General features: G+C 44.3%; 1 protein-coding gene across 1 annotated transcript in view; it reads right to left on the reverse strand.

The window, feature by feature from the left end:
• Window positions 1–273: 273 nt before the first annotated feature.
• galnt14 (UDP-N-acetyl-alpha-D-galactosamine:polypeptide N-acetylgalactosaminyltransferase 14 (GalNAc-T14)) overlaps window positions 274–18,009 on the reverse strand; it is a gene marked incomplete at both ends in the record, with an annotated part of 171,793 nt that continues 154,057 nt past the window's right edge. The window contains 7 exons of the mRNA XM_079215567.1: window positions 274–432; window positions 3,811–3,930; window positions 7,067–7,211; window positions 10,591–10,674; window positions 11,604–11,696; window positions 15,328–15,454; window positions 17,874–17,977. Coding sequence (XP_079071693.1) covers window positions 274–432; window positions 3,811–3,930; window positions 7,067–7,211; window positions 10,591–10,674; window positions 11,604–11,696; window positions 15,328–15,454; window positions 17,874–17,977 — 832 coding nt within the window. The remainder of the gene's footprint in view (window positions 433–3,810; window positions 3,931–7,066; window positions 7,212–10,590; window positions 10,675–11,603; window positions 11,697–15,327; window positions 15,455–17,873; window positions 17,978–18,009) is intronic.

The following is an 18,009-nucleotide window of genomic DNA, read 5'->3' on the forward strand; positions in this document are numbered from 1 at the left end:
AAAACAGACCCGTCCAAAAAAAACTAACATTTTCTATATATTTTTTTTCCCCTTCAAGCAACGTTTCTGCCTCCTGGACTCTCTGAGATGGGGTTCGGGTCTTTAAGGTGCACTTGGTTTGACTCTTCCCCCAAATGTTGTGTTCTCCAGTCAAAACGACAGCTTCTGTTGCGTCTCTTCCTCTTAACAACGTTTTGACCTTCAGTAAATCTGGATTTTAAATTCGTCATTTCCTCAATGGTGAAATGGGTCACAAGATCACGGGGTCAAGGGTCAGGAGAAGGGCACTTCCCATCTCTGTGTGTACTCGCTCAGTTCACAGGGGCTGATGACCAGCATACGGGAGGAGTCCATCCCGTCCAGAGCCATCTCCGAGTCCAGGCAGAACCGAGAGACCAGGTGCTCCAGGTGAGTCCCCGACTTCTGCCACCGCTGCAGAAACAAACACCACAAAAACCACGACGGTTAGCCTCGTTTAGAGTTCACAGCTGCTGATCCTAAAGGGTGTTGTAGAGGGAGGTGATGCTGCAGTACGCCGAGGCCTCAAACCCTGAACCCTCAGGGACTCTCACTGACCTGTTAAGTGGTTAAAAAATGAACATATATTCAATATAAACAATGTAGCCCAATCGTCCATTTTTGAAAATATGATTTAAGTCAACATGTATAATTAATACACCCATAAACCATTTGAAAATCGGCAGCAGTGTAAACTTCTGCTCCTGGAAATGTTACTTTAAGAGCCTGTGATTCCTCCCGGCCGCCACTAGATGGCGACGACTCCCTCACTTTCTGCTCTGATCCAGCGGTTCTCTGACCAAACACACACTTTAGCACTCTATTTTTTCTTTGTGTGTGTGTCTCTCTCTCTCTCTCTTTGTGTGCATTATTCATAGTGGGATTCTTTATCTAGAAAACAAAGCGGCAGATATGATCAGACATGAAAAGAAGCTTTCATCCAGCTGGTGGCTGTGAAACCCAGTCATCAGAGGGAGAGGGAGAGAGAGAGAGAGAGAGACAGAGAGAGAGAGAGAGAGAGAGAGAGAGAGAGAGAGAGAGAGAGAGAGAGAGAGAGAGAGAGAGAGAGATAATCTGGGTGTGGACATGAAATATCTGTAAGTGTATCTTTGTGTGTCTGTGATTTGAGTGTGCACAAGTGTTTGTTTGTGTGTGTGTGTGTGTGTGTGTGTGTGTGTGTGTGTGTGTGTGTGTGTGTGTGTGTGTGTGTGTGTCTGTGTGTGCGTGTGTGTGTGTGCACATCTGTGTAACAATGTGTGTATTATAAAGAGCAGCCATATTGTGTTTGCGGGGCCTCTTAAGCGTATCGCTGTCATATCTTGATCTCGTAAGGCCTTGTAACAACACACACACACACACACAAACACACACACCGGCCGGCTTTGTTCTTTAGCGTTGCATTGTGGGTCCATTGCGCCGTTGTCAAGATGACACACTCATTTCGGTGCAGCGACGGGCCGCAGAGCTTTTTAATTGAAAAAAAGAAGAAGGGAGATAATTAAAAGTAAATCAATTAGCATTCAGCTCGTTACTGAGCGCTGCAGCGCGCGGACGGTGGCCTGCGAGGGAACGCCGCCTTCTTCATCCTTGACATGCAATAAGTTGCTCAATCTGTCGGTTCCTCTGCAGGGGCTTTTGCAGTTATTCAAATTTCATGAGCGGTTCTTGGGTTTCCTTCTCCAAAGAAGAGTTCAATGAGGGTTTTTCTTTTCTTGTTGTTTTGCATTAAAATTAGCGTAGCATTCGGCGGTCAATCAGCTGTGGATGAAAACAAACAAACACACAACTTTCACCCAGGAGACGTTGACTTATTTTACTTCACTAAGTTACATAACAGACATTCTTGTTGTTATTTTAAGTACTTTAGTTGCCTTAATCTAACCAAGTACACCTAAAAACAGTGGAAACCTACATTAGAGTTTTATTTTGAAAAGACACTATGCTTAAAATTGTACAGTTTCCACACGTTTTAAGGATAGATGATGGGTTTGTACATTGGAGCTGCAGCTCGGTGCCCGCGGGACGAAACATATATTTTTCATTCTCTTTGTATAACGTTTCCACTTTACCTCTCTCTCTCTCTCTCTCTCTCTCTCTCTTTCTCTCTCTCTCTCTCCTCCACCACTTCCTGTCTGAATGTCTCTCCTCTTCCCATCTCTCTCTATCCTTAATATAACATCTCTCTCTCTCTTTCTCTCTCCCTCTCTTTTTCTCTCTCTCTCTCTGTCTGCCCTGGGCTGTTTCTGCCGTATTATCTTCCCTCTAATTAGCTATCATCGCTCTACTTCCTGCCTTCTGATGTACACACAGTCACACACACACACACACACACACACACACACACACACACACACACACACACACACACACACACACACACACACACTAGTGGGACTCTACTGTGACAGCACTTGGTGTTTGCGTGTGTGTGTGTGTGTGTGTGTGTCTGTCTGTGTTGTACAAAGGTTTACTAGTTTCAGTTACATGACAGCGATGCGCTTCAGTGGCTCAGTTAAAGTACAAACACAAACACACAAAACATACACACAGGCACATTTTCCCCCTTTCACTCAGTCTATTATTTTCCTTTCTTTCTTTCATTCTTCCTTCCTTCCCTTTTTTCCCTCTCTTATGCTTCTTCCTTCCTTCCTGTTTATCTTTCTTTCATTATTTCCTCCTTCCCTCCTTTCCCTCCATAGTTCCCTTTCCTCCCTTCATATATGCCCTCCTTTCTTTCATTAATTATTCCTTTCTTCCTTCCTTCCCTTCTTTCTTTCACTTTCTTCTCTTCCTACCTCTCTCTCTCTCTCTCTCTCTCCTTCTGATCTCCTGCTTTTCTCCTCCTCATCACGCCCTTCTTTCATTCCTCGTTTCCTATTTCCTTTCTTTTTTTATCCCATTTTTTCTCTGCCTCCTTCTTCTCATGTCTCTGCTCGCCTTTCTTTCTCCCTCTTCACTTCCTTATCTCCTTATTTTATGTTTTTTTTGTTTATTATTTTTCTCCCTGTTCTTTGTGTTCACTTCTATATTTCCATCTCTTTCTTTTGTGGCAACTTCATCTTTCACACCCGTCACTCGTGACTCATAGATCAAATAATGCATAACAGCGATGACAGACACACACACACACACACACACACACACACACACACACACACACACACACACACACACACACACAATTTTCCGTGCAGACTGAACAGTTGGTGAGGTGTAATGAGCTGATATTCAGCTACTTCTCTCCCTCCATTGACTCACTCCCTCCCTTTCTCTCCTTCTTTGTCTGACTTGCTTCACCTTTCCATCTCCCACTCTCTCGCCCCCCCCCCTTCTCTCTCTCTCTCTCTCTCCCCTTCTCTCTCCTCCCCCTCTCTCTACCTCCCTCCCTCTCACAGGTGATTTATTAGTTGTCAGGGTGTTCTCTGCTGCAGGGGCTTCTGGGACGCCGTCAAGGTGTCAAGTGGTCAGGTAATGACAAGTGTGTGTGTGTGTGTGAAGAGTATTTCAAGCTGCCTGTCCAAAAAGCTGTCATGCATCTGCCCCACAGCGTGCGTGCATGTGTGTGTGTGTGTGTGTGTGTGTGTGTGTGTGTGTGTGTGTGTGTGTGTGTGTACCGATCATCTTTAGACAAATTTTGATTAATTAACATTTAGATTAATTTAGCAGCAGCATGATATACAGTAGTGACTCGCCTATGGCTTCCCACCACATTAAATGTGTGTGTGTGTGTGCACGCGCGCGTGCGTGTGCGTGCGTGTGCATGCGTGGGTGCGTGCGTGCGTGTGTGCAGACCTGCTTGCCGTCGGCCATGTTGCAGGGCATCAGCAGGACCTGGGAGGCCGGGAAGGTGGTGGACAGAGACAGACAGTGCTGCTGCTGCCGGATCTGCTGCCCGTGAGTGTACACCCACTCCTGGAAAGACAGTCAAAGAGATCAGTTTAGTCATTCAGTCAACGTCAGTTGTTGTTTTGTTTTGTTGTTTCTTTTGCAAATTGCTGCTCTGGCTTTGTCTTTAAATAAGCGGTCATGAGGATAAAGTCACTCAGAGTGTCTCTTGTTTCAACATGTGAGAAGCAAAGGTATACTGGTGTGCATGAGATGCACAATTTTTTTTGTATTGCCTCCCAACAGCTCTCAACATGGCGGCTCGTAGCTGTACTGTACTGCAACAATCTAACTGCATGGGACCAAATACAAAGCATTGAGTCTGTTAGTTGAGTCACACACACACACACACACACACACACACACACACACACACACACACACACACACACACGTATCTTTAAATAAAGGGGCGCCACATATGTTATTTACATTTTTAATAAAAGCATGTTAACTATTTTAATTATCATCATTAATTATTACAAGATAAGGCACCAGCAGATTAATATTGCTGCGACTAGTGATCATATTTATTACTTATTTTGAGACACAAAAGGAATGAAACACAGAAAGGCAGAAAAGTTGTTGTCAAGTACCTAAGTGTATTTATAATATATTATTATATATATAAAGGAATATTTTGCTCATAAAACTTTGGAACCTTCACTTTTTTAATGCAGGACCTGTATTCAACCTTTCTATATTGCAGTACTGTTATGTGTATTTGAAGTATAGGCGCAAGATAAACCCTCTGCTACATAACTAAATGTGACTGATTCTTGTTGATGTGAACTACATGCATTGTCCGTTAATGACGCAGCATCCCGTCATGCGCGTAATCAACAACAATCACATTTCTAGTTCTTAATCCTGTGTTTAGAGAAACTACTAATCAGCTGTTTTGAGCGCAATGGCGGTTCCTCGGCTGTAATGACGGAGGCTGAAGGCTGGCGGAGGGACGGTGGGAGATCTTTTCAAAAGAGATGATTTATGGAGTTTCATCTTGAATAACTCGACGCCGCAGGGTTGATCTCAGCGTGCGATTGATTTATTGAACTGCAGCAAGGAGAATGACACTGAAGGTTAACTGGTGCTGTAGCTCAACACGTCTTCTCTGCAGGAGCCTTACAGGGTGTCACCTGACGGCCGCAGCACCTGACTGCCGGAGTAATGTTCAGTGGTTGTTCAGGTAGACATGTTCAGGTTTTGCAGGCAGACATGTTGGGTTGTGCAGGTAGACATGTACAGGTTGTGCAGGTAGACATGAAGCAGGTCGGAGCTGAAACCAAAACTGCACGCTCAGCAGAAATGTTCCCCGGTGAATAAAGGTTAAAAACAAAATAACAAAATAACGTTGACTTGTCAGCTTATTTTTTGTGTGAATATTTTTCCATGAGAAGTTGTGCGTCCTCGTGTTCGTGCTCACATTCACATCCGACCACAGGAGCCATGAGACTTCATGCTTTTTTCTGGCGCTCATTACATTTGAGGGCAAATTGTGTACGGAGCGATGTTTTTGTGGCTCAGCGGGTCGCTGTCACCCTCCAGCTCTGACATTCTCTAGGAACTGGTAGAAACTTGTGAGAAGACATTTTGAATGCATGACGGCTGTTTTTTGCTCGTTTGGGTTTTTACTAATTGGTCTCTCTGCTTCTCTGCTATCGATTCCTCCCTAAAAGGGAACACTTGTGAATTTAACAGACAAAAGAAAAGCAACTTTGTTTCTGATGGCCTGAAACCAGAATCTTGGAAGCTAGAAATGTTTCTATAAGAACAATATCGAACATGATATTTTGTTAGATAAAGCATATTTTGCAGATTTTACAATTCTTATAAACTGGTTTTTGTTTTAAAGGTCTTTAAGCCATTTTTTCTCTTATTTGTTTATATTATTACAACATATTATTATTCTTTTTACCAAATTTGCTTAGAAGATTTAAAAAAAAAGGGAAAATGTCTTTCTGCAGATATTTGTCAGGTGCACGGAGTGCAAATCACCACTGTGTTGGGTGCTCTAACTTTAACTGTCTCCTCCAAATATGAGCTTTAAATAACATAAATTAAACAAGGGCATGTTTCACTATGAACACACATATATGTGATGATATAAATACAAGCAGGGCTTTAAAAAGTTCAGACATCAACTTTTTTTGGTGCCAAAACTGGAAATACAGTAACCATTTTTAGTCAACTTATATTTTGAGTGATGAAGCCAGGTTAATATGTAATAATACCAAATAAGACATTTATACGTGCTGCTTTGCAATTATATTTTCCGTCCAGCTCAAACATGCCGGAGTATTTCGCCTCCCAAGACTTCATGCTTTTTTTATGTTCATCAGTTAAATCAATGTACAAGCAGCGTCGTCTGGTTCCGGTTTCTGACGTTAACAGCAATATTTAATTACCACTAATGTAGCAATTGCAAGTATTTTTGTCACTTTTTTATCCTAAAATATGGCACTTGACAATTAAACACAGAAATATCATATAAAAACATCATCTTATAAGATCATTTACTAATAATAATCCCCAAACACTCATTTAAGAAGTGTGCCGTGCCAAAAACCCATCATGCTCTTTTTCACTTTTGTTTCAGAGACTGTCGATGTTGTGTGTTTGAAGTGTTTTTTTTCCCACCAATGTTCAGCAAACAACTATGGATGTAACATTTTTTTAATTTGATTTGTTTACCAGAGGAAGAAAACTCACTTTTCAAGGAAGAAAGTGACAGAAGATAAAAAAAAAAAAAAAATTCTTCATGTTGAAAAACATTCATTCCCACCTGGGAGCCAAAAGCAGAACATCATGGATTCAGCCCTCTTTCAGGGCTCACACACACACACACACACACACACACACACACACACACACACACACACACACACACACACACACACACACACACCTCAGTGGTTTTCCCTGTTAGTTCGTGGACTTGAACCTGCAACCTTCCAGTCACAATTTTTTGTTGTTGTTATTGCTAAGGGGTGAAATTAAGAGTTACCTGGCTGCATGCAGTATTATCATACACTTGTGGAGAACTGTAGCATGAAATATGTTCCCAAAAAAATATCACACCAGCAACTTACTTTCTTTAAAGGGTCTTCATATTTGTCTGCGGGGCTACAACCTCGTCTCCCTGACAACCCGGTGGACTCACCTGGCTGGCGGCGGGGGCGCCCTCAGCTCCGGCGCAGGGGGCCAGTGTGAGGACGGGCGGCTCCTGGCTCTCCGCCCGCTGGGACTCCAGACAGTTCTGCCGCTGCTTGATCGCCCCGGTCTGGGAGTCGGAGTCGTCCGGGACTCTGATGAATGGAACGCAACACTGAGTCAACACGTAAACAAGTAAACATTCAGATACAAATTAAATCAAAAGTGCATGGCTTGAAACCGCAAGAAAGGGAGAAAAGACGATTTCCGTTGAGTTGAGTGACTCTTTAATCTCCAAAAACACATTTTACTGAAAGCGGAAGCAACCGGGGTTGAGAGGATGTATCGCCTGAATTTAAAGATGCACTCGCGGCCTCGCTGAGATGAGACAGAAGACCCCGATCACCTCCGTCACAGTCTCATTACATCCAGACATGGCGGTTCATTGGACAGCGATTCATCAGAGTGGCGCTGCAACTTTAACCGAATCCGGCCCCAGGCCAGACGGTTCTCCAAACTCATTACTTCAGAAAGTTTCCTCCCAATCTTCCTCTTTGATAAACTTCCTCGGTCTTTTCTTGTTACATCCCATAAACTCGGGCTTAAGCCCTGTAGAGTTAATTCAATCTGCTATCTCGCTCTGTTTTAATAACCCGTTAAAGGTTATTCCGCGTTTTAAGGGTCAGGGCCGTCCTCCCCCGAGAGAAGGCCGGTTAATTCCATTCTAGGGGATTAACACCAGCCTTCAGTGTGGATAAATGGGCATTTAAGTGTGTGTGTGTGTGTGTTGAAGTGTGTTTGAAAGATGGAGAGAAAGTGTTTAAATGAGAGCGCATATGTGTCTTAATGACATTTGTATTGTGTGTGTGTGTGTGTGTGTGTGTGTGTGTGTGTGTGTGTGGATGTGTGTGTGTGTGTGTGTGTTGTATGTGCGAGTGGCATTCTGGGACGTGCATTGTACGCCACATTTGCACAACACAAAGTGATGCAGAGGTGTGTGCAGTATTTTGGTAAAAAACAAAAACGGTGTCATTTGCAACCATATCGCGTGTCCTGTGTACTTTTTGGCATAACAATGCAGGGAGATATTTTAATAAATACTGTAATGTCCACAGGTACGACTCGCAGACATTGGTTTCTTTAGCTTGCCGGTTTATTCAAAGGAACTCACAGTAGTAGTGCCGACAAGGTACTTCGCTAACAGTGGCTAACCTGAACAGCTAACAAGCTCACGTTGCTTCGCTCATACTCGTCATAACAACAACACACACACAGTCACTTCGCCGGTACACCTCCCGCCCCACTCCACCAATCACAGGGCGCAACCCTCCCAACCGCTGCTTCCCTGTGATTGGCCAGCCACCCGACCCAGGTGCCTGAACAGGGTCGCTACAATACCTTCCGACCGAAGATTTGCAAAACTAGACACAGATTTGGAACCAAATGGCTCGTATCGGCGCCGATATCATCTTTGATTATATATTGTCCCTGCGAAGGTCGAGGGTAATACAGTTGGGGGCGTAGTTAAAAGGAAAAGTGAAGACACTATTAAAAATAAAAGCGGCAGACACAGTGATGTCCGGATTTCTAGAAACTTGATTGTGTCACAATCTCCAAGGTCACTGTGATGAAGTTGGTGGCATTCCATTTTTAAAAGTAAAAAAAAAACTAAACTAACACACACAAAAACCTTAAAATATCATATCTTTAAAAATGTCCCAGACATGATGTCTGAGTTGCCCTTAGGTCGTCAGGGAGACTGTTCCAGTCGCTGCCGAGCAAAAGGCCCGGTCGCTCATGGTTCTGAGCTTGGTGTTGGGGGCCCGGAGGAGTGAGCGGTTTGTAGATCTGAGGGTGCGGGTGGAGGTTTGGGGAGTAATGAGTTCTTGTAGGTAGGGAGGTGCATGTCCATCTATGCATTTATGGGTAAGTAGTAGGACTTTGTAGTCAATCCGGAATGAGACACGGAGCCAGTGTAGTGAGTGTAGAATGGGTGTTATGTGGTCATATTTCCGGACTCTCTTCAGGATCCTGGCAGCGCTGTTTTGGATGTATTGTAGTTTCTGGATGTTCTTGCCAGTGATCCCAGTGAACAGTGAATTACAGTAGTCCCATTTTGAGGAGATAATGGCATGGATGAGCTTCTCTGCATCTGACAGGGTTAAAGTGAGGCGGAGTTTGGACATGTTTTTGAGATGGTAAAAGGAGGTTTTGCAAAGGTATTTGATATGGTCAGTAAAGGTCAGGTGAGGGTCAAACCGAACTCCCAGATTAGTGACTGTGGAGGAGAGGGGTAGGACCTGACGGTCAAAGGTGAGATGAGTTATGGAGGATGACTGAACCTGGTGTGGAGTGCCAACAAGGAGGGCTTCGGTTTTGCTGCTGTTTAATTGGAGAAAGTTGTTGCTCATCCACGCCTTTATCTCCCCAAGACAGGCGGTGAGACATGACATGGCTGCAGAGGGGCTTGGGGCAGTTTTGATGTAAAGCTGGGTGTCATCAGCCAACCCTGTCTCCATCAGGGAGGAGATACGTTTCTGATCAAACGTAATTGGGAATGCGTATTAGTTCTGGGGGAACGTAATTTTTAGGAGACAGGGTTGCATCAGCATAACAGTGGAAGGACATCCTGTGTCTGGTGACGACACGGCCGAGGGGGAGCATATAGATAATGAAGAGGAGGGGGCCGAGGACCGACCCTTGCTGAACACCACAGGAGACGGGGAGCAGTCTGGACTTGCATCTTCCCAGTGAAACATATTCATCCTGCATCGGCTGACATTACATTTAGCTGACGCTTTTAGCCAAAGCGACTTACATGTTTGCTCTATACACAGCAACAGGGATCAATTAGGAGTTAAGTATCTTGCTCAAGAACACATTGACATGGACAAGCAGAGCCGGGGCTCGAACCACTGATCCTCTGATTAAAAGGCGGGCATGCTAACCACAGTCACCCCTTGACATCAGCAGGTCATCCTTAGCAAAGCTGTTTCAGTGCTGTGGGCTGAACGAAATCCTGACTGGAATTTTTCAAACAGGTTGTGTTTGAGGTGGTCCTGAAGCTGAGAAGCAACTACCTTCTCTAACACCTTGGACAGGAAGGCAAGGTTGGAGATAGGCCTGTAGTTGGCTAGAACCACCAGGTCCAGGGTTGGCTTCTTTAGAAGGGGACGGATGACAGCAACCTTGGGGGGGGGTGGGATACAGCCAGAGCGAAAGGAAAGGTTAACAACTTTGGTGATGAAAGGACTGAGAGTGGGGATATGTGACTTGAGCAGAGCAGTGAGAATGGGGCCCAGGGAACACGTACAGGATTTCATATTTCTGAGGATTTCCTCAACATGGCTCTCCTGAACCTCAGTGTTGGTGTCAGAGGGAAGCAGAGATGGAGAGCTGGACATCATAGTGTGAATGTTGTTGACCTTTGTCTTTAAGACAAATAAGCACTCTCATTTAAACAATTTCTCTCCATCTTTCAAACACACTTTGACACACACACACACACACACACACACACACACACACACTTACTTGAGCTCTGGGTAGACGTTGTCCAAGTACCACTTGAAGGATTTGCACTTGAGCTTCTTGCGGAGTTCCACTCGGCCTCGGACGCTGGAGACACACAAACAAAACACACAAATAAAACACATAAACAAAACGCACACACAGTCAGACAGTCAGATGAGGAATACAAAAACAATATGCAGGCATAACAGAAATTCTCACTGCTAATTAAAAGTGGACGTGCATCCCGGACGAGTAATGTCCGTGTGTGATGTGGAGAGGCAGGCGGCACCCGACGGCCATGTTTAAATGTTAGCGTTTACCGGCGTCCGACAGATAAACGCTGACATTTAAACACAGTTGTGGACTTTAATGTGTGCTTTTCAGAACTTTTGTCTTAATCACGTTGTGGGGACCGATGTAAACCAATTTATGTGATGGTTTAAAAGAGGAACACGGTACCAACTGTTGGACATCAGCAACAAAAACCTTTCACGGGGTGTTGAGTTACTCTGTATTGTTACGGTCAAATGTCCATGGGATCGAAGCCCGGTTCCCTGTCCGCTCCCGTTAGCATCTCTGGTTGCAATAGTCCATTGGGGGCGCTGTTGCAAATTCATAAACATGCATGGAGACTGCACAGCCCTATTTCAGTCACAGGAGTTTATTTATTTCTGTCAACTGCAGCGATCTGTGAAGTTGTGCCGATCCATCCTGAAATGGGTATTTCAATAAAGTATTTATTATTCCATTCATGTCAAATTACATTTCATAGCCGAAATTAACAAGAAACACGGGGGGTTATCTTCTATTCATCTTTAACCACCAGACTTTCTTTCTGGCTCTGCAACAGGAAGAACACATTGCTGTTTCCTTTAACTCCGCCCCCACAACTCACATTGCTGTGCTTCTTAATCCAACTGGAGAAACAGCCTTCGACAAGCACAACACCCATTCCTGATGGAAGATGAACGGCCATTTCACAGATCTGGAACCAGGCTCGTGTGAAAATCAAGTGTGTGTGCGTGTGTGCTTACTCTCCGTAGGATTTCCCTCGTGCTGCCGGCCGAGCAGAGTAGTAAAAGAGACGGAAGTCGTCCATCCACACCTCCGCCGTGCGCCGTGTGTTCCTGTTTCAACAAACACACAAATAATCAGCTCACAATCAAGTTTTATGTCCCACTCCATGACCATGTGAATTTCAATTACTCGCCTTTTTTTTTTTTTTTTAAACACTGAGTTTCTCAAAAGTTGTGAACACAACAGTTTCTTACGATATTCAAACATCCGTGCAAACTCGTGCAGTGTAGTTTGATTCTCATTTATCTAGCTCACTACTACTACTATATTAAATTGTACGTTTTTTGGTGAAGACGCATCGTCGTTTGTGAGGAAGTGAGCATCCGACGATGAGACTTGCAGTAAACTGCAAAAGCGTTTGAAATGGATGTTTTTATATAGTTGTGTTGTTGTTAATTAAACCTCCATTTGCTTCAACTCATCAAGTCTTTTCTCTGTTTTTCAGAACAATGTGTCTTTTTTACAAATGGACATTTTATGGGTGATGATGCATGATGAGCGCTGCAGCGTGATAATTAATTATATCAAAACATTAAAAAGTAACAATAAAAACACCAGTGGGCTTATCGATACTACAATCATTAATAATTTTGCACAGCGGCCCATTTAAGATCGGGTTCCTGAACGCATCCCCACCTTCAGATAACGTAGATATGAAGCTAAGAAAAATAGATAAAGAATCTTAGTTTCAGGTGATTAAACATTTATTGAAACATAGTTCCATTGCTGCCAATTAACCTCCTTAAATGTTACGCACAGTGTTCCTTTAAAGAAAGAACCCATGAGTAAGAGGATGTGGGTGTGAGAAGAAGGTCCGTTCTCTCAGCAGGGATATTCTAACCCACAGTGAAATAGAGGAGGTAATGAGTGGAAAACAGCAATCGGCGGTGTTCATCTGCAGAGAGACCAGCCCCCCCCATGTGGATCTGGTCTGCTCTGAATCCTCAACTGGTTATTTTTCCTGGTCTAGATCGGATAAACACAGAGCTGCAACCCTCTTCCCTCTGTCTTTATTCACCAACATGGAACACATTTTGGTCTCTCTCTCTCTCTCTCTCTCTCTCTCTCTTCTTCTCTCTCTCTCTCTCTCTCTCTCTCTCTCTCTCTCTCTCTCTCTCTCTCGTAATTAGCTATTAGCTGAGTTTCTCTGAGCTGTGAACTATCTCATTGAAAAGACAGAAACCCTCCATTACAGGCGTTACACACACTGCTGTGGCGGTTTAATGAAAGGGGAAGAGAGAGAGGGGGTGGGGGTTATGAGATGCTTGTAAGCGTATAAACATAAATACGTGTCACACACAGGCTTACAATTAAAATAAATCAATCAGACACACACACACACATACACACACACACTAGGACACAGCTGCAGGTCTCGGCGAGTGAGGGGAACCAGCACAATCTCTGTAATCGAATTACTAAGCAGCTCTTTGTTACTCTGCATATTCATAATCTAGACTGCCGCCGTCAAGCCTCCAGCTAGTTAACACGCGAGCAGACAACCGCAGCTCGGTTTTAGGGGGGCGTCGATTGCAAAGAAAAACACACTAAGTCATCGTGATACGAATAAAAAGCGTGGAACAGATGTTGCCTCTGTAACGTGAGGCAGGGACGGGGAAAAGGAAAAGTCTTAGCGCTGGCGTGAATAAGCTGGTTGACACGAAACAATGAGTTTATATGAGCCGTGTGCCGGAGAGAGGCTTCGCCATCCAACCTGGCAGCGTTGGTGCCTTGCTCTCATGCTGAGGGTCCTGAGTTACTGTTGGAGGAGTGAGGCCAGATGGATCGACGGCGTTTGGCGTTCACTGGATCCCAGGAATTAATTTGTGATGAAGAACTATAATTGCGTTTTTCTGTGAGCTTCTACTGTCATTTACCAGGTTTTTCAAGAATGCATTTTTAATATATGCCCGAGCTTGATATTGGCCATTTCTGTGGATATTCTCTCCGTGGCAACATCTGGTTGTGAAAACATGGAGCTAGTGAAGCTTAAAACCTGGCTTATCTCCCTTGTCCACCAGGGGGCGACTCCTCTGGTTGTGTAGAAGTCTATGCTTTATGTGTTAAAGCTGCATTCTCTCTCCTGGCCACCAGGGGCCGACTCCTTTGGTTGTATAGAAGTCTATATAAATGACTTCTCTCTTGATTTATTCCCTCAGTAAACATTGTAAACATGAGTTTATGTCTCAATCTCTAGTTTCAAGTCTTCTTCAATACAGCATGATGTTCATTTAGTAAATTATGGTCATTTAGAGTCAAACAAACCAAAAAGCAGGGGACGCTTTAGGGCGGGGCTACGAGGTGATTGACAGGTCAACACCAGAGACGGATATGACGTCTCTACGTCACTCCTGCTCAGTCCAAATATGGTCATTTCCTATTCAATGGTTGCAAAAAAAAAAGATGGTGACGGCCCAAATGTCAAACTCTAGGCACTTAAAAACGTCAGTTCACAAACCATTAAATGACGTCACGACGGCTACGTCCACTTCTTACATACAGGATATGACATGTACAAACAAAAGGGACAATACAACTGCACATTGTGTAAAACGTTGATGAACACTCCGTGCAGTAAAGCGCACCTCGGGTTCGTATATCCGAATGGAACCAGCATCCTTATTGTAACCATGATTAATCTGTTTAATGCAAGATCAATTCACGCGCAGCCCGAGCACATTAGCCCTGTTAATGGATTATTGGACTGCCTGTAAACATCTTTCACTCTCAACTGTTTGAAAGGGCCGAGAACAGAATACAGCTTATGCTAATGGTATGATGTCGTACTCGCAGCTCAAAGGCTTCGAGGCAGCTGTAAATCCACTCCAACAATGATGTGAGCCGCTTGTCGGTGGCGACGACACACACACACACACACACACACACACACACACACACACACACACACACACACACACACACACACACATGGATCAGAGTGTTTCTTGTGTGTCGTATCAGTCAGCTGGGAAGTTACTGGGATTGTTGGTATAGGTGACAAATAGTTTGTTAGTTTCTTCGAGAAGATCGTCAATCAAGAGTTAATTAGTATTCATTATGAATTCAGCAAAAAAAAGAAAGTAAGATATTATATAATAACTTAAACATTAACATTTTACTATTTGATTTTTTTTCCGCTGCTGTTTGAAAATCCCGTCACTGACAGCAGCTAATGAGTCTCATTAATCTCACCAATGAGGAGAAATGTTACGCAATCTCTGTTTAATACATAATATGACAAATACATAATATGGCAAATGGCATGAACATCCGGTGTCTGTTATCGCACTGAAAGGACTTCAGCTGGCTGTTGGGTTGATCCCCGTTTTCTGTTGCAGTAAACACCGTCCAGCTCGGTCTGTTTACACTCGACTGATGTTGTTTCTTGGAACTAGTTTCTTGTTAATAAGTTAGTTTCTTTGAAATAAGTCATTAAGCATGAAAAACCAAAACCTCTTATCATATAAGAGGGGGCCTTAAAACTTCTGATGTCCATGCATAGGAAGAAATGATGACCCTCATAAAGTTGTTATTTGTACTTGGTTGAATCCATTAAACTGACAGAAATCCAGCAGTCCTTTGGCATCTCAAAAAGATAACACATATAGATTCATATACATCTAAATATATATTTAAAAATCCTCCCTAAAAAGTAAATTCTGACATGATTTTGAGACTCACTTGATGTATGTGTTGGCGTTGCCGTCGGGGAAGACGTACGGGTGCTTCTTCCTGAAGACGTGCCCCACTCGGCTGCAGGGCAGGATCTCCAGGCTGCCGCCGCACTGCCACACCCGAAACGAGATCTCTGCCGACAGGAAACATCAACATTTAACCCGCATGCTGGAGGATATAAAAGGTGTTTTTTTATTTTTTTATTTCTGGCGACATTAATTTTCTCTTTTCTTTTCTTAGTCCAGCACGGTGACAAAACATCGCTGACTTCATGTCGAGAATAGATGTGAGAGTTTTTCTGTTTTTGTGTAACTCTTCTTTCCATTATGAGGCACTTGATGACATTCTTTTGTATTTTGTGTGGAGTGGACTAAAGTGTGTCTCTGAGCACCAGGGTCCCTTTAGAAAACCTCTCAGCAGGGTCTGACAGTCTGCCCCTCTCAGTCCTGGTTCTGGTTCTCCCGTGCCCCCCTTCTCTCCAGCGGGTGCAGCAATACGTCCTGGAGGAGGAAGAGGAGGAGGAGGAGGCGCTGCTGCTGCCGTGAGCTGAGCTCTCCCCTTCCCTCCGGAGCTCCGACTGCAGGTCCGAGGCTGCAGGTGAAGCCGGATCTGGGCCTGTCCACGGTGGACTGGTCTCTGCTGGAGGCCCCGCTAGAGTCTGAGCTGAAGGAGATTCTGGTGGACCTGCATGATGTCATCTGGTTTCACCAGAATCCGACCCGGTGGCTCCGATGAGGAGCTTTAAGAAGAACTCTTTAGAACCAGACTTCTCTCTGGTGATCTGGTTACTGATGGAGGTCTATAGAGGACCAAACTGATACTGGTTTAAGACTAGTTTAAAGCTCCTCACAGTCACTTTACTGTGTTGTCATGGTAACGAGGTACCTTTACGGCCTTGGTGGTTTGAAGTTCGGTCTCCGTGTTTCTCTTCAGCTCGACGCTAAGTGGGACAAAACTCTCTGAATGTTTCATGAGGAACGCTGACGGACTCTGAATGTGTTTTGTCTGATTCAGTGTCCTGTGTGTGCGTTTGTGCGTCTTGTGCATTAGACGACATGCTGATGATGCATTTGCTCGTTCTCTCCGCATCATATGTGTGTGTATGTATGTGTGTGTGTGTGTGTGTGTGTGTGTGCGTGTGTGTGTGTGTGTGTGTGTGTGTGTGTGTGTGTGTGTGTGTGTGTGTGTGTGTGTGTCTATGCAACCGAGCAGAGCCACTATCTGAACTCCGGGGAGAGAAAGAGAGAAGTTTCCCCAAAAAAGATGAATGAAGAATGAGATGCTGTGAACTGAGGGAGAGAGAGAGAGAGAGAGAGAGAGAGAGAGAGAGAGAGAGAGAGAGAGAGAGAGAGAGAGTGAGAGAGAGAGAGAGAAGGGAAGAGTGTGGACCGGGTTTGATGAGGAAGAGGAGAGATTGGAAGTAAAGATGAAACACTGCAGAGTACAAAGGAGAACAAGAGAAGTCAGCGAGATACTGAGACACAGACACAGAGCCTGTGAGACTGACAGGAGGACCACAGAGCGCATATGAGTGTGTGCGTGTGTGCTTATGTGTGTGTGTGTGCACGTCTGAAACAGAGGGAAAACCAGAAAGCAGTATTTCATTGATCGGAGAAAAGCAGCAGTACAGCAATCAGCAAACTGACTCAAAAACTGATACTGAGCGTGCACAACCATCATTCACTCTGTAGCTCCAGGTCAGATAGACAGACAGACAGACACACACACACACGCACACGCGCACGCACGCACGCACGCACGCACGCACGCACGCACGCACGCATGCACGCACGCACAAACACACACACACACACACACACACACACACACACGCACACGCACACACGCGCACACATACACAGTTCAGATGACTGCAGGCAGGTAGCAGCAGGAGAGCCAGATGTTGCTGCTGGATGGACGTCAGACTGTAAAGACTTTTTATTTTTTCTCTCAGCTGAATGAAAAGTTCACCTTCACTCAGCGGTGATATTCATACTTGATGTTATCGCCGATTTCTACGGTACACATTGTTGTATTTTATTAGTTTATATGACGGGGGATGTGATCCTCACTTGTATCTTTTTACTATGAAGTCAGCTCAGAATATTATGTTAAAAAACATAAATAAAAATACTATATTGACACTATGATATAACTGTATATACTGTAATAATTCAGTATTTTGGGATGATGTTGCAGTTGGTAGACCTTCGACCAAGCCGTTCAAACTGAATAAAGCAGATAAGCAACAGGGTTTCTGGTGTCTCCTCGGATTAGAGAGTATTTAACGAGTATAAATATGAAAACAACTTTTTACTTGCAGCAGCGCTCTTAAACACACCGTCAGACTATCGAGTTGCAGAAGCCCCAAAATAAAAAAAGAGGACCAACCTCCGCATCCTGGCTCGGAAAGCAGTACTGTACACACACACACACACACACACACACACACACACACACACACACACACACACACACACACACACACACACACATATGTAACATGTAACAAAGTGGGGCTCATGTTTTTTTGGCCAGCGTGGGCGACTCACCGAAGTTCTCCCCGCCCCAGATGTCCATAGCCGTGTCGTATTTGCCGAGGTGATTGAACCAGGACCTGTCAATCACAAAGAGGCCGCCCGCGATGATGGGAGTCCTGAGAGAGGGAAACAACAACAACAACAAGAG

The sequence above is a fragment of the Taurulus bubalis genome, assembly GCF_910589615.1.
Source record: "Taurulus bubalis genome assembly, chromosome: 3".
NCBI lineage: Eukaryota > Metazoa > Chordata > Actinopteri > Perciformes > Cottidae > Taurulus > Taurulus bubalis.